Genomic DNA, 16104 nt, shown 5'->3' with positions numbered 1-16104 from the left:
TGCTGAGACTGTGCTGCTTGTGTTCTGAGCCAGATCACTCCTACGTCAGTCTCTCTTTTTCTGTATGCCTAAAATATTTGTTTCCTACATTTCCATAAAATTCAAGGTGACCACTCACACTCATAGAGTGCACATATCTGACAATGGTAAGAAGCTCCCCCACCCAAATAATTAGTAGCAGTAAATGTTTGCTTCTCGTTATAGATGTGAAGAATAAACTTGCGGCTAAAGATAATGAAATCCAGAGTCTGCACAGCAAGCTAACTGATACAATGGTCTCGAAACAACAGCTGGAACAAAGGATGATGCAATTAATGGAAGCAGAACAAAAGAGGGTCACAACTGAGGATTCTATCCAGAGACAGGTGCAGGTATGATATTCTGCTAGGATCATATTTAGCTTTTAAGGTTTTGGTTTTTTGGGTTTTTTTTTGGTTTTGTTTGCAACGTCAGTGTTGTGGGATCTGTTACATTTTAGATTGATAATTTGATAACAACCAATTTTAGAGCCTTGGTGGAGCAGTGGGCTAATGCCTCCTTAAGTAACACCAGCTGCCTGCAATTAGTGCAGGTTCGCATCCCACCAGGCTCAAGGTTGACTCAGCCTTCCATCCTTCCGAGGTAGGTAAAATGAGGACCCAGATTGTTGGGGGCAATAAGCTGACTTTGTAATAATGCCACTTGGGGGTGGGGCGAAAGCCCTAATAAGCAGGCATATACATAGAATGAAGGCTACTGCTAAGCTTGTAAGCCGCCCTGAGTCTTCGGAGAAGGGCGGGATATAAATGGAATTAAAATAAAAAATAAAATAAAAAATTTACCCTGAAACAGAATGCTAAAATGTGAAAATGAATTTAGTTCCCAGGGATGTTTATTGGTGAGCTGTCAGCTAGTACAATTTTGCATGTTTTGGACAAATCCTGTTTTACACTGATTTTGTGCTATTGCGATTGCAGTATATTTTGGAAATTGCAAAGTGGGCCTTAGAAAATGACTCCAGAGGCAGTGTAATGGAATGTGTGGATGCCATTGGAGAAAGTTGGGGGGTGGGGGAGAGAGAGAGAGAAATGCTGCCTAGCAAACAATCAGTCAAGACTGGCAGGAATCCCCAGTGACTTAACAGCCAAGGGAAGAAATTTAGGAAGGACCCATCCTAATGGATCAAGCAGTTTACCGTGGAGGCAGTAATATTGTGCTTTCAGACTTACAAGATTCTGTTAAGATAGCCTTACAACAGGGGTGTCAAACTCGCAATGTCACGTGACGTGTTGTGACTTTTTTTCCCCATTGCCGGCAATGGGGTGGGTGCGGTTTTGCCATGATGCATCCGGCCCGTGGGTCGGCAGTTTGACACCCCTGCCTTACAATAAAGTTGAATTGGTTCATGTAATCCTGTTTTCTGTCCGCTTTGCCTGAGCGGGCTAACGGACAGTATTGAACAACACTTGACGTGTATGAGTTTCTCTGCGTGAATTAAAACTTCCCGTGATATCTTCCGGTATGTTGATATTTCTGTAATCTCCAAATGATGCAGCATGGGGCAACTTTATTATTTTTCCAGGGTGAATAATTTTAGTAGCACCGCTATGTAAAAATATAATTGTGTTTATGCACGCAGTATTGCCCATTTAGAATAAAGTATTTGACTCTTTGTATTTTCTTTTTTGTAAAGGAGCTGATGGAACAGAATGAGGCTTTGAAAGCTCAGCTTCAGAAGTTCCATTCACAGATGGCAGTCCAGGTATATGTGACAAGCCCTGCTGTTAGATGCGTTAGGTATCGGAGTAGAACAGGTGGCCATCACCACCTAGGAGCCAGTCTCTTCCATCTTCTCCGGCTGCTCTTTCCTTGTGCTTCAGGTGTGCAGATTGCTGGAGCAGGTTACTGCTCTGCCTGCATCTTTCCATGAGAGTTCTGTGAATCACATGTTACAACATGGCCGTACTGCGCATTTGCACAGAAAGCTGCAGTAGCTATCTTCTACCTCATTTTCAGAATTCTTTCAGAGTGATAACTATCAGGTACCTAGCTTGACAGCTGGAGGATAAACCATTGATACTAGAGAAAGAGAGTGGAAATTAAACTGATGGAAGCAGTGACTCATTCTTCTCAAAGTCACATGTTATTCTGTATATCCCTGATGATGGTATTTATTGATTTATTTAGGTATTTATTAGTTTTCTATTATTGTTTTCTCCAGAATCTCGAACCTGAGTCTCCTTGACCCTAATGCAACACCTTAAACACGAAACAAAATCCTTAACACTGACAAAGAAATAGTATTCTTCTAATTTAGTAGAGCTTTAAACGTTTTATTCTTTCACATGTTCATTCTGAATGTAATTTGCCATTGTTTCTTCTGCCTTTCAGAATTCAGCTTCAGCCCTTGCTGAAGAATTGCAAAAAGTGTAAGTATTTTTCACATGTATAGTCAGACCTTCTGTTGCTTCTGTGCTAATTACTTCCTTGTACATGTAAGGAGTATGAGGGCATATGAAAGAGATTTTGTTGAAGGAAATGCAGTAATTGTCAATATTTTTACCGTCTGTTGTAACAAATTCTTCTGAGAAGTTACCGACATCTTCCTAAGGATTTCCCTTTTAGGTTGAACGTTTTCAGGGCATTGTATTTTATGTTGTTTTAGGGAAGAATTACCGTTGTCCCTTTCTTGTTTTTCATACATTACAATAAAATAGCATTGTGTATGATTCAGTAAGAGACGCGGTGGCTTAGTGGGTTAGGACGCTGAGCTTGTTGATCAGATGGTCGGCAGTTTAGCGGGTCGAATCCTGAGTGCCGCATAACAGAGTGAGCGCCTGTTACTCATCCCAGCTTCTGCCAACCTAGCAGTTTGAAAGCACGTAAAAATGCAAGCAGAAAAATAGGGACCACTCCGGTGGGAAGGTAACAGCGTTCCGTGCGCCTTTGGCGTCTTGTCATGCTGGCCACATGACCATGGAGACGTCCTCGGACAAGTGCTGGCTCTTCGGCTTTGAAACGGAGATGAGCACCGGCCCCTAGAGTCAGAAACGACCAGCACGCATGTGCGGGGGAACCTTTACCTTTACCTTTTATGATTCAGTATGTAGCTGTGGGGCTTTGCGTATGAGATACAGGAAGAGAAGCTTCTCCTACATTTTTTAATAAACATTTCTAGTAGCTCTAGTTTCAGAGACTATTTTTGTACTCCTGAACCTTAATGTAGCAGGTCCGGACTTCTCAGTTCTGTGATAAGATTTGCAATTGATTCTGAAACTTTCTGTTTGGAGGAAATTTCACAAACTGTCCCGGAAGTTCTCTTGAAAGGCAATATATCAGTATTTTGAATGAAATTTAAAATAAAGTATGTAAGCTATTTTCTGTCATTCCCAACACAAGTTCTTCAACAATTTCTCCTCACTATTAATTAATCTCCCTATTAATTCTTTTGGTGATGGTTGGGGTTTTTTTTGGCAGGGGGAAATGTAATGCTATTATCTGCTTTAGTATAATAGTTAATGTTACATTGATAAGGCTGTGGTTAGGCAATGTAGTGGTCCTGATTTAGCACTGCTAAGGTCAGACAGGACTAAAGAAAGTTTAAGTCATATAGAACAAAATGCTCCAGCCTGACTTGATTTTTGATCTCTATATCAGAACACAAAGGCCAAAGGTCAAAAGCAGAGAGAAGAGTAAAACCAACATCCCGAATTCTATAATATATATTGAATTTCAGACTCTCTGGCGCCACAGTTTTTCAATCCACAACTCAGCATAAGGAAATAATAATAAAAAAAACTGGTTGAAAACTATGAAATCCTCAATAATGGAATACTATCTTGCACCCAAGTGGGTGACAATAGTAGAAGTATTCCTTTCCTTCTTCCATCTAAATAATATCTTATTGCTAGGTTACTCTAAAGAAACAGCCCCCAGACTTTCCGGCTTGGCGGATCAGCAGGGGAGGGAGAGGGGATGGTTGTGTGTGAGTAGCAGCTGTGTGTAAGCGCATACAACTCCATGTGGATGCTCACCTGTTCTTGCATGGCCTGGTTCTGAATGAGCTGCTGGGGATGGGGACCCCTGCTCTAAAGCCTCTTTAAATGGCTATATCTTGAAATTAAGTGCTGATATTTCTTCATGGAAAGCATATTATTACATTCATTGTTGTTAGCTACTATACTACCTTTTCCTGTTCACCCCAAGCAGATCTGCAGAATTAGACTAGAGTATAATAGAAACCTTAAAGACTGCATTCCATTAAGAGAGCACTGTCTGTTTATATTCTAAAACACTAATGGAACTATCAAATGCAACAACTTTAAAGAATATTGTGCCTACCTTTTATGAAGGCTATTACAGATCACTATTGATTTTTTTTATGCTTACAGAATTGCAGAAAAAGAGCAGCAAATAAGTCAGTCCGAGGAGTCCTTAGCCAATGAACGACTCAAACTAACCAGCAAGGAAGAGGAGCTAATGGTACGGTGAAATATTATTTCTAAAAAGGTGGAGTGAGTTGTCTTTCAGTTGTGGAAATAAGTAATAGTAGCAGACAAGTTGTATCAGTTAGGTGGTTGTATCTGTTGCAGTTGCTGTAGTTCATCTGTCATGTAAACAAAAAGTGGACTAGCCTTTTCTTCTTTCTTGTCTAATTTCAGTGATAGCAGTTACCTTGATTCTTTCTTTTTTTTTCTCTTCCTGTACATGTAATTATCAATGGGGCGCTGCTCATCAAATCATTCATGATCATTTCCTCTGCTTGCTGTAGTTCAGTTCTATGACTTCAGTACTTTCTATTTTCTTGCCTTCAAGGGAAGGTATATGCCTTCGGCAAGACGAAAGAGATGGTGTTAGACTTCCGGAGAAAAAAGGAGGAACCTGCCCCACTTTACATCGGAGAGAACTGTGTAGAGAGAGTTTCCTCCTTTAAATTTCTGGGAGTCTACCTCTTTGAAGATCTGACCTGGAAAGTCAACACAACCCAGTTGGCTAGAAAGGCCCAACAGAGGCTTCACTTTCTTAGGGTCTTGCGGAAGAACAGGGTAGAACAACGGCTAATGACCCTCTTTTACCGGTCTACTGTAGAGAGCGTCCTCTCGTATGGTATTGTGGTTTGGTATGCTGGTCTTACAGCTGCGGATAGGAAAGTATTACAGAGGGTAGTGAGCATAGCACAAGACATTGTGGGCTGTTCCCTGACACCACTGGATGACATCGCCAGGGCTCGTTGCCTTGGAAGAGTGAGGAAAATTCTCAGGGATGACTCACACCCTGGACGGTATCTCTTTATTCGCCTACCATCCGGTAGGAGATATAGGAATATAGCCAGCCGTACCAACAGGCTGAAAAATAGCTGTTATCCGTGGGCTGTTAGGCTTTTAAACGGGACATAATCTTATGCAGAATTGACTTGGGAGGCCGGTGTGTGGTGTAGTTGGTTCACATGGTGTGGTGGGATGGAGGGTTTGTTGTCACTGTGTGTTGGGGGGAGAGAGCACGGGGGGGAGGCTCAGCTAATCTCAATGTACACATGTTGTACTTTGACAATAAAGGTTTATTATTATTATTATTATTATATGCCTGTGCAAGCATGAAGGCACCTATAATGAAAGCAGTAAAAACTTCAGCAGCTTAAGAGATGCAGTAGATCCTAGAAAGAGCGCAGTCAGCTTCAGATCAATTCCCAGTTATTGCAAATTACTCTAAAGCTACAGGAGTTTCTCTTCCTAATCCTCAAAAACCTAATTATGTTGCATGGATGAGAAGGAAATGCTTAATATTTGGATTTAAGAGAATTTTTATATAGAAGACGGTGTATTTATTAAATTGTTCCTTTACAACTTGGCAAGCTAGACTCTGAAACAAGTTTACATGGACAGAGAGTGAGAATTGTTAGCAGCATAATCCATAAACCGCTTTTCTCCAGAAACCACCTGAGCCTGCAACAGGCCAGTTTAAACCTCACGAACATTTTTCTTTTCATCCCATCATGCTGTAAATGCCTCACTCTTGGATCTGATCCAAGTTCAGAGAAGAAGCGCCATTCTTTGTTCTTCAAAATGCAAAGCAGTTCTCCGCAAATTCAGTAGCACAAACAGGTCCAACAAATTTCAGATGCGTTGCCTGAAAGTCTAGTTTTGTAGCTGCAGAGTGTCTGAGGTGTCTGAGCATGGCAACTGTAGCCTGAGCTGACAGTCCAGTCTTTCATTTCATTCTTCAGCATTTGTCAAACTGACCTCAGAATGGGTAAAGTCAGTTTTACAGTCGGTCCAGTAAACTGTCCAGGTGTTCTATTCTGCTGATTTCCGTCTTTGGCCTTTTTGAAGTTGCACAGGAAAGTTTTTAACATTAATCCAGTGTGTTAAACAGTAGATTGAATAGAGGAACTAGGTGTGCTCATTTTCTCCGCTGCAGGTTGTCCAGAATATCAACATGTCTCTGAAAGCAGAAGTGCAAAAGTTGCAGGCATTCACAAATGATCAGGTAAGTATCTATGGAGATTCTCAGACATCCAGGTCACGGTTGTCCCAAAGGTGCTTTTTCAAGAAGCAAATGGACTTTCTTGTATTTATTTATTTATTTATTTATTTATTTATTTATTTATTTATTTATTTATTTTATTTTATTTTATTTTATTTTATTGCATTTATATACCGCCCTTTCCCTGAGGACTCAGGGCGGTTTACAGGGAGTTAAAAATCAACCATACAAAAGTTAAAAAACCAATTTAAAAAAGATTAAACCAACCCTGTACAATTAAAAACCCCAATTAAAATAAATTTCTCCTCAGCCTGGGCCCGAGAGCTCAAAGAGCCAGGTCTTCAGGCCCCGGCGGAATGATCGGAGGTCAGGGGCAGTCCTCAGCTCTACTGGCAGCTGGTTCCAGAGGGCAGGCACCCCCACTGAGAAGGACCTATCCCTGGGTGTCACCCGCCGGCAATCTCTTACCGGCGGGACCCTGAGCAGACCCTCCCTGTGGGAGCGCACTGGGCGAAGGGCATTTGATGCCGGCAGCAGGTGTTCCCTCAAATACCCCGGACCCAGGCCATGTAGGGCTTTATAGGTGATATTTATTTATTTATTTATTCATTCAATCATTCATTCATTCATTCATTCATTCATTCATTCATTCATTCAATTTATATACCGCCCTTCTCCCGTAGGACTCAGGGCGGTTCACAAGGCTCCTAAAAACAGATACAACAATTACAAAATTAAAATCGATTAAAAAGAATTATATAAACCTTGCTATAAAACCCCAGTTAAAAAACAGTTAAAATCCCAATAATATGCTCAGACCAGGCCAGAGAGCTCGAAGAGCCAGGTCTTCAGGTCCCGGCGGAGTGAGCGAAGGTCAGGGGCAGACCTAAGCTCCACGGGCATCTGATTCCAAAGGGCAGGCGCACCCACAGAGAAGGCCCTCCCCCTGGGTATTGTCCGCTGGCAATCTTTTACCGGCGGTACCCTGAGAAGACCCTCCCTGTGGGAGCGCACAGGACGAAGGGAGCTTGATGCCGGCAGCAGGTGTTCCCTCAGATATCCCGGACCCAAGCCATTTAGGGCTTTATAGGTCATCACCAGCACCTTGAATCTCACCCAAAGGGCAACCGGAAGCCAATGCAGCTCGCGGAGTAGAGGTGTTACATGGGAGTATCGGGAAACCCCCATCACAATCTTTGAAGATGTTTTGCTTCTTGTCAGTTGTCCCATCAACACAAGATTCAGCAATCCATCTGCATTTAAAAGACAAAGGCTGCTCTTTTGAAGACAGCAAAGTCCACATTTTGGACAGAGAGGACCACTGGTTTGAAAGAGAGTTCAAAGAGGCCATCTGTGTCGAAATTGAACAGCCCTCTCTCAACAGGGGGGGAGGGATACGACATCGCCTATCTCCTGTCTACAACACAGTCCTTTCAGCAGTTCCAAGAAGGCTCCACACCCATTTGCACTGCTGAAGTGACTGAGGACACAGATGCTTAAAAAAGGAAAAGGAAGAATAAAAAAAATCCATTTTAACTTTTAAGTATTATCATGAGAAAACATTCAGCAAAGGAGGAAATAAGAATACAAAGTAGTTCAAATCATAGCATCTTAAAAGAAATTCTAACAGAAGAAAAAGTAAAGTATAAGGTTACATGCAGACAAGACAATATTGCAACAGTTCCTTTAGTGACAGTTCAATAGCAAACAAAAGTGACTTATGGCCATTTTTCACACAGCCTTTGAAGCATACCCATGATCCTGTGATCAAAATTCAGATGCTTGGCAACTGGTTCATACGTATGACTGTTGCTGTGCCCCAAGGTCATGTGATCTCTTTTAACAAGCAAAATCAATGGGGAAGCCAGATTCACTTAACAGCTGTGTTACTAAGTTAACAACCACAGTGATTCTCTTAATAACTGTGGCAAGAAATGTAAAATGGGGCAAAACTCACTTAACAAATGTCTCATTTAACAACAGAAATTTTGGGCTCAATTGTGGTCGTAAGTTGAGGAGTACCTGTACTTTCTTTGTACCAATCTTGGTACACAACTTCTGTCTCCAGTTTAAAACAACAAAAACTTTTTATGTGAGCTAGAACATCTACTGTAGATGAATCTGTCCCCTCATGAAGATCCAGATTCCATATCTTGAGATGATGTGAATGTGGATTTAAACATACCCAGCTTGCCAATCTCATATATATTCAGATATTTAAATCTATTCATGTACAATTGTAAATAATATTTACAAATAGCCATTTTTCCTGGAGTGTTTCCACTTGTTGAGATATTATCTTAAAGATAGTAATTTTTTTGTTAGATCAGGATGCTTTGAAAACATAGCCTTTCAAATAATATGTCTTTTCTCAGAGCCAAGCAAAAGTATATGTGTATCCCTTTTCTTGTCCTAGAATGAAAAGCAGAGTGAGAAACTAAATGTGACCTTTTAAAAAATTGGATGTGAGTAAAATTGCTGAATTTTGGTGTGATGTGACATTAAAAATTGCACTAATCTTTTTTACATCTAGGCGGTTGCCATTCATGAGCTGGAGCGGATACAGAAAAGGTAAAATTAATGAAGATGCTGTAATTATTATGCATTAGCTCAGAATGGGGAGGGTTGCATACAAGGTCTTGTGAGCAAGGGCGAAACTTATTTTAATCTTTTTCTCCCCTTCAGTGTGCAGATTAAAGATGACAAAATCAGAACACTGGAAGAGCAGCTGCAGGGACATTACTCCAAAGCTTCAGATGCAAAGGAGGAACTTCAGGTATTACATTTCACAAAGCTGTCTTACAGGGGAACAAAAGACAGTAACGCCTCGACAGTAGGAATAGGAAACAATGACACAGGAAAGCCAAAATTAAATTATTTATGGATCGATTGGCTCTTAAGACTCTAAATTTTGGACAATATTACATATTTCATCAAAATACCTAAGGGGTCCATTCTGAAATGTGGTCTCAGTCTGGATTATTGTCTGTGGCCCAAAAGCTTATGATTGTAGCAATGTTGTTAAATGCTGTCTGTTCTTCAGCATTAGTTTTCTTTATTTCTTCCCTGTTCCTGAACCAGGAGTAGGCATTCTTTTTTTTTAATTAGAAAATGTTATTAAATATACATTAAAAAACAAAATTGGACATGATTCAACTTCCCTGGCTACAACACTACTATTAGTATTACCATATGTTACAGAAAGAAAAATCAAAAACTTAAAATACATTCTATGACAGGACAGAGTATAACAAACTGTACATATAACATTCTGATGCCTTTATGCTTCCTGTTTATAAATATTTTAAGTTATATATTTTATATTTTGTATTTTTATCTCCTGTGTTTTTATCAAAACGAGATGTGAATGTGTCACACAGTAAATGTTCTGTACTTCTCAAACCCCTGTCTGTTAACCAAGTTTGGGGGTTATGGGAATTGAAATATCTAGAAGAGCCAGGGTTGTCTGTCCTTACCCTTTGTGAAGCAGTTTGGATCATATTTTGCCCACTTTCTGTTTTCATTATTTATTTCATTTCCCCCCACATTTTGGTAGTATCCTATCTTGTTGATTAACTTCTGCCAAATTGCAGTTACAAACAGTTCATTGTTTGTCTTTTAAAAATCCCTCTTTGAAATTATTTGCCAATGACCATTCCACCTGGAATTTTTGAAAAAATTGTAATCTTAAAATCATTAGATTAAGGATAAATTAAATCATGTTTAGAGAATGAAATAGGAGGATATTACATATAAAGAGCTGTGTCTCTGGATGCTTCTTTCCCCAAAGTTTACTTTTTCAAGATGATAATAGAAACCAGTTCCAGTAAGAATCACTTAACATTTCTTCATTTGTTCATACTATTCCTCTTAAAGAAAATGATAAGAACCATCCCTAAGTTTGTAATTCCAGATTAACAGTATGATATGACAATTGCATTCTAGGATCTAAAGGATCAAAACAAAACTTTTCAGTTGGAAATTCAGAAACTGCAGGCTCTCCTCTCTGAGCAGGTATGGCACACTTTGCTGCAGATAATAATAATTTAGGATGTTCACTCTCTGTTTAGTCAAAATAAATAGTTAACGTTTACTAAGTTTTACTTTGATATAGAAAAACATTACATCATCTGGATATGGCAGTACGATACCAGGCTTGCCATGCTGAGCAGCAGCCTCATTCACTATAAAAAGCTATTGGTATTCCCTTTCTAATGAATGAGTTACACCAAGTACTTGTCAGTGAGGTCTGGGACAACTCAGCACGGCCATTTGCTGCAGCCAACTCACTGTGGGACAATTCAATGCTCTATTAATTTTTTCATTCAGGTACTTTTATTATTGGTGGCCACATAACTCTTGTGTTTCTGGATTGACTTTCTTTATTTTATTATTATTGGCCACGGCTCCGTCAAAATTAATTTAACTTTTATATTTGTTGAATTGTCCCATGGCGTGTTGTCTCGCGGTGAGTTGGCCACGGTGAATAGGCCACGGTGGATTGGCCATGGCACGTTGTCCCATTCCATTGCCATTGACCTTAATATCGTGGTTCCGATAGATGAAACCCTTCAAAAGAACTTTGAGGCATTGCTTTCCTTAAAGAATCTTTTATTTGGGAAACAAAGTATCGGCACTACATAGTTGAACCCAAAAACTAAATTCCCTTCCCCCTGATACAAAGTAACAAAGTGCAATTCCCACCCCAATAAACTGTCATAAATCACATTGCCCAATTAGCTTAAAGTAGGGGCTTTCTCCTTAGCTCCACAGCCCTGCCAAAATGTTATCAGCTTGTCCTTGGCTTCCCACCACAGTGTTATGTTATGGCTTGCTGAGCTTACATTCCAACCTCCCCCCCCTCTGCTGCACCTAATTTCTAAAGTAAGAAAAAGCATGTTAAAGGACTAAAGAAAATGGTTGCATTTTCATCAGTTGTCAAAGCGGCAACATCCAATGTTAGCAGCATTGACACTTATGTCCTTAGCAGACTTGCAACAGATCTTCCAGATAGCTTCCCACACCTCCCAAATACATATGGATGCAAAAGAAGAAATGATGGTACAATTTGGAATCCCACAATGCCAATCCTCATTCATTCATTTACGTTTTTCTCATCCTTTATTTTTCTCTCTTCCACCACTGGCTTGTCACTTCAGTGGAACTTGTTTAAAAAAGAGACACTGAATTTAGTATCTGGCCACAGAGACAATAACTTGTATATAGCCAAGGTTGATGAGATACCCCCAACCTGTCACCCTCTTCCTCCTCATGCCTATACCTCTGATCTCTTAAGATGTCAATTAAAGTCAAGAAATCCACCACTCCTCACAGTGCTTAAGCTGCTGGCCGAACATCAGAGCACTATACAAAAGTGGATGGAAGCATGGAGTAGCTATACCTCCCAAGATATTTCTGAGCATATTAATCCTAATAGTATACCTCCAGGATTTAATCTACCCCGACACATATTGGTGACATACAATAGAATTAGAACGACTCATGGGGTGTGTGCCGATTCTCTGTATAAATGGGGAAAGACACCTTCAGCACAATGTGATTGCGGGGCTCCCCGACAGACTACCCAACCTATAGTGAGGGAATGCACTAATAGAAGATACCCAGGAGATTTTAAGGACTTCCTCTGTGTAACAACGGCAGCTACTGACTGGATCTCCAAACTCGACATTAAACTCTGAAATGTTATTTCTGTTTTCCTCTTAGGTTTTATAATTCCTTCTTTTTTAAAAAAAAATTGTTTTAACTGTTCTAACTTGTAAATATGAAGTGCTTTTAATTCTGTGTGTGACCAGCCATATGCTAAATAAATAAATCCTCCTCTTTTCCCTAGTTTGGCATGAAAGTGCATACTAGGATTGAACCAGGAGAAGGAAGGCTTGTTTAGTTCAGCTGTGAGGAAGGCTGCTCTGGGTCTCACATGGGGGTGGCCAGTTTTATTTACCTTTATGGTTGTGGCTCTGGAATTTTGACTTTTGGGAGACATGCAGAGCTCTGGTCTTCTGGTAGAATCACTTTTGTAATTCCTTTATAAAAAGAACTCCAACTTAACATAAAGAGACTTTAGCAGGGACCTAAAGTATTCCCCGAATAGGTTTTGCATAATGCTATTTCTGCTATCAATTTTCTGAATGAGATGAACAGAAGTATGAACTTCTGATGCGGTGAATGATGTTATAGGATCTTGTAGTGTTGCTACAAAAGCAATTATGGGAAAACAGATTAGGTACCTGGGTCCGTTTCACATTTTGCTTCTCTATATATGAAAGTGTGTAGTTGTTCAGTGAATGTTTTAGGTTGGCTAGGTGTTTATAAAGTGTCAGGCTTGTAAAATGCTTTATTAGTTTACTCATGCTTCCTTTTAAACACTTTATCCTAATAAAAAACATAGGATTGAAAAGCATTCAGATGGAACCATTAATTCATTCCCAGAAGATTATTTGTGTAATATAACTTTCCATGCCGTCAACCATTAGTTTTTATATGCATGGTTGGTAGATGGGTTGAGAGATTAAACAAGGCATGCTTAGTTGAGAATGAACTTGCTTGTTAAAACATTAGATTTGAGCTTTTCTTCCCTATTATCAACAGATCCCATGGTGGCATTTTTAGATGCCAAAGAGCCTTTAGTGGTATAAATGATACTGTTGAAAATAGTCTTCAAGGAGAAATAAATGTATTTCCCATGCAGAATAATCTTTCATTTTTGAATAAAGTATTTGAAACAACTGTTCTTCAAAAGTCAAACTTTTCTCAAGTGTGCAATGTACATCTAGAGAGTTCCTCTTGAACTCCCCCCACCTACCTATGTTTCCCCCTCCCCCCCAAAAAAAATTTCTGCTCTTTTGTTCAGTGGAACTCTTTGGCAGCAATGGTGGCCTTGACAGTACTGAGGCTGAAGTAGAGACCTGGAGCCTTTAGCAGTCTCAGTTGCCTTCTGATGCTGTGCACACCCTTCTTGAAATTGTACATGACCTTCTCACGAGGCTGCTTTGCAAGAAGGCTGCATGTGGCCAACAGCTCCTTCAGAAAGTTCAGGCCTGCCTCATCGGCAGTTGGGGGTGAAGAAGATGGTCAGCTGGGGCATGGCAGGGCTGTAGGAGCATAGGGCAGTAAAAGTGACAGAGTGCAGAGTAGCCAAGAGGGCAGTGATGGTGGAGATGGACAGAGATAGGCACGTGCCTTTTGCCTTTCAATGGGAGAAAGATTTAGACTTGTTTTTGACACAAAGAGGCTTGGAATAGAGGCAGACATGGTGAGTCATAATTTTTTTTTTATGTTCCTGATAACAGGCTATTTATTCCATACCTCTTCTCTTCTAAGGTCTGATCTAAAAGCAATGAGCTAGGAATGCTACCACTATCTAATTTGAAGGGAACTTTTATGGAAGCACATACTGTTTTTGACTTCTTCTGCTGATTGATTTCTTAGAACTTTTATCCTGATAGAGTAAAAATGAACATTATTGCATGTCATAATTTTGATTCCTATTATGGCTGAGAGTGTCCTCGATGCTTCTTCTCTTGCTTCAATGGGAGGCCAAAGAAATTTGTAGCCCTATAATAATATACAACAAGCTCCCAGCCACTTCCTTGGTCCTGCCTGCTGTAGTAAGCAGCTCATTACAAGAGTTTCCAGCTAACCTTTATCCTATATCACTCGACTTCATTTTTTTCTATTTCTTCCTTTCTTATTACTTTTTCTGATAGCCCAGGATGTCCATCACTTTTCTTGGACATATCAGGAGAGTTTTCAGTGGTAGGGGGGCACCATTCTCAGGGACTGACCCTCCAAACTATGACTTCCTCAGATGACCTGATGGCCTTTCCAAGTAGGTCTCCTTCCATCTTGCCTGAAGTATTTTTAACAATTATGAAGAGGTGGTATTTTGCTCACCCTATTTAAGGGAGTGATATATTTTCAGTCTCTTAGGGGAATTGAGAACCCCCCAAACAAATTGGCCAGAAAGTCAAGTGCACATGGCAACAACCATCTTTGAAGACACCCAGAAGAAGAAGAAGACGACATATCTTGAAGCCCAGGAAAGAAGAGTCCTGTGGGGATTTCACTTTTTCCATCTTAAAAAGCTTTCAAAGAGGTCAGAAGTCTCATAGCCAGTGGAGAAGGAAGTATGTGGGCACATATTTCCTAGATGGTCTTTTTAGTTCCAAGAATGGCTGAAGTCTCTTCCCTTCATTTCCTATCTAAAACCAAAGTTACACAAGGATCTAGAATTCATTGGCATGAGCAGGCTTTGCTTATTTGCCTAGTGCAGGGGTCGGCAACCTAAAAAAGAAAAAGAGCCACTGGGAACCGGTTCCATCACAAATTAAAAAAAGAGGGAGCCGCGTGCGTGTGTCCATGCACGCGCATGCGCAAAAAGGTTTTTTGCGCATGCGCGGACGCACGCGGCTGCCATTTTTAAAAAAATGAGATGGAACCGGTTCCCGGTTGCCCGATGGCGACGGCCCGTCTGCAAAGCTGCCGCTTTCGGCAGCTTTGCAGACGGGCCGTGGCAGCTTCCGCAAAGAGCGGCGCCCCTGCCCATTCCGAGAGGTGCGCGCGCACCTCTCCGAACGACCGGAGGTGCGCGCGTACCTCCGCGCGAATGGGCAGCGGTGCCGCTCTTTCAGGAAGCCCGCCGCGGCCCGTCTGTGAAGCTGCCGAAAGCGGCAGCTTAGCAAACGGGCCGCGGCAGCTTCCGCAAAGAGCGGCGCCCCTGCCCATTCCGAGAGGTGCGCGCGCACCTCTCCGAACAACCGGAGTTGCGCGCGCACCTCCCCAAACCTTTGGGGAGGTGCGCGCGTACCTCCGTGCGAAGGGGCAGCAGCGCCGCTCTTTCAGGAAGCTGCCGAAAGCGAAGGGGCAGCGGCGCCGCTCTTTCAGGAAGCTGCCGAAAGCGGCAGCTTCCTGAAAGAGCGGCACCGCTGCCCGTTCTCCGAACGACCGGAGTTGCGCACGCACCTCCCCAAACCTTTGGGGAGGTGCGCGCGTACCTCCGTGCGAAGGGGCAGCAGCGCCGCTCTTTCAGGAAGCTGCCGAAAGCGAAGGGGCAGCGGCGCCGCTCTTTCAGGAAGCTGCCGAAAGCGGCAGCTTCCTGAAAGAGCGGCACCGCTGCCCGTTCTCCGAACGACCGGAGTTGCGCGCGCACCTCCCCAAACCTTTGGGGAGGTGCGCGCGTACCTCCGTGCGAAGGGGCAGCAGCGCCGCTCTTTCAGGAAGCTGCCGAAAGCGAAGGGGCAGCGGCGCCGCTCTTTCAGGAAGCTGCCGAAAGCGGCAGCTTCCTGAAAGAGCGGCACCGCTGCCCGTTCGCGCGGAGGTACGCGCGCACCTCCCCAAAGGTTTGGGGAGGTGCGCGCGCACCTCCGGTTGTTCGGAGAGGTGCGCGCGCACCTCTCGGAATGGGCAGGGGCGCCGCTCTTTGCGGAAGCTGCCGCGGCCCGTCTGCTAAGCTGCCGCTTTCGGCAGCTTCACAGACGGGCCGAGGCGGGCTTCCTGAAAGAGCGGCACCGCTGCCCATTCGCACGGAGGTACGCGCGCACCTCTCCAAAGGTTTGGGGAGGTGCGCGCGCACCTCCGCCCATTCGGGGAGGTGCGCGTGCACCTCTCCAAACGGGCGGTGCC

The 16104-nt window shown here is 42.3% G+C and overlaps 1 protein-coding gene across 5 annotated transcripts in view; it reads left to right on the top strand.

The window, feature by feature from the left end:
• The window catches only part of KTN1 (kinectin 1), a 95998-nt gene that overhangs the window by 42787 nt on the left and 37107 nt on the right, over positions 1 to 16104 (top strand). For 4 of the 5 annotated variants that reach the window (XM_083378042.1, XM_083378041.1, XM_083378038.1 and 1 more), the window contains exons 11-18: positions 205 to 371; positions 1673 to 1741; positions 2371 to 2408; positions 4371 to 4461; positions 6397 to 6465; positions 8996 to 9033; positions 9148 to 9238; positions 10408 to 10476. In XM_083378042.1, coding sequence (XP_083234168.1) covers positions 205 to 371; positions 1673 to 1741; positions 2371 to 2408; positions 4371 to 4461; positions 6397 to 6465; positions 8996 to 9033; positions 9148 to 9238; positions 10408 to 10476 — 632 coding nt within the window. The remainder of the gene's footprint in view (positions 1 to 204; positions 372 to 1672; positions 1742 to 2370; positions 2409 to 4370; positions 4462 to 6396; positions 6466 to 8995; positions 9034 to 9147; positions 9239 to 10407; positions 10477 to 16104) is intronic. The other variant, XM_083378040.1, reaches the window with a different exon arrangement.

The sequence above is a fragment of the Vipera ursinii genome (genome assembly GCF_947247035.1).
Source record: "Vipera ursinii genome assembly, chromosome: 1".
Taxonomy (NCBI): domain Eukaryota; kingdom Metazoa; phylum Chordata; class Lepidosauria; order Squamata; family Viperidae; genus Vipera; species Vipera ursinii.
The sequence above is the reverse complement of the archived record's forward strand: the minus strand, read 5'-3'. Positions and strand labels throughout refer to the sequence as shown.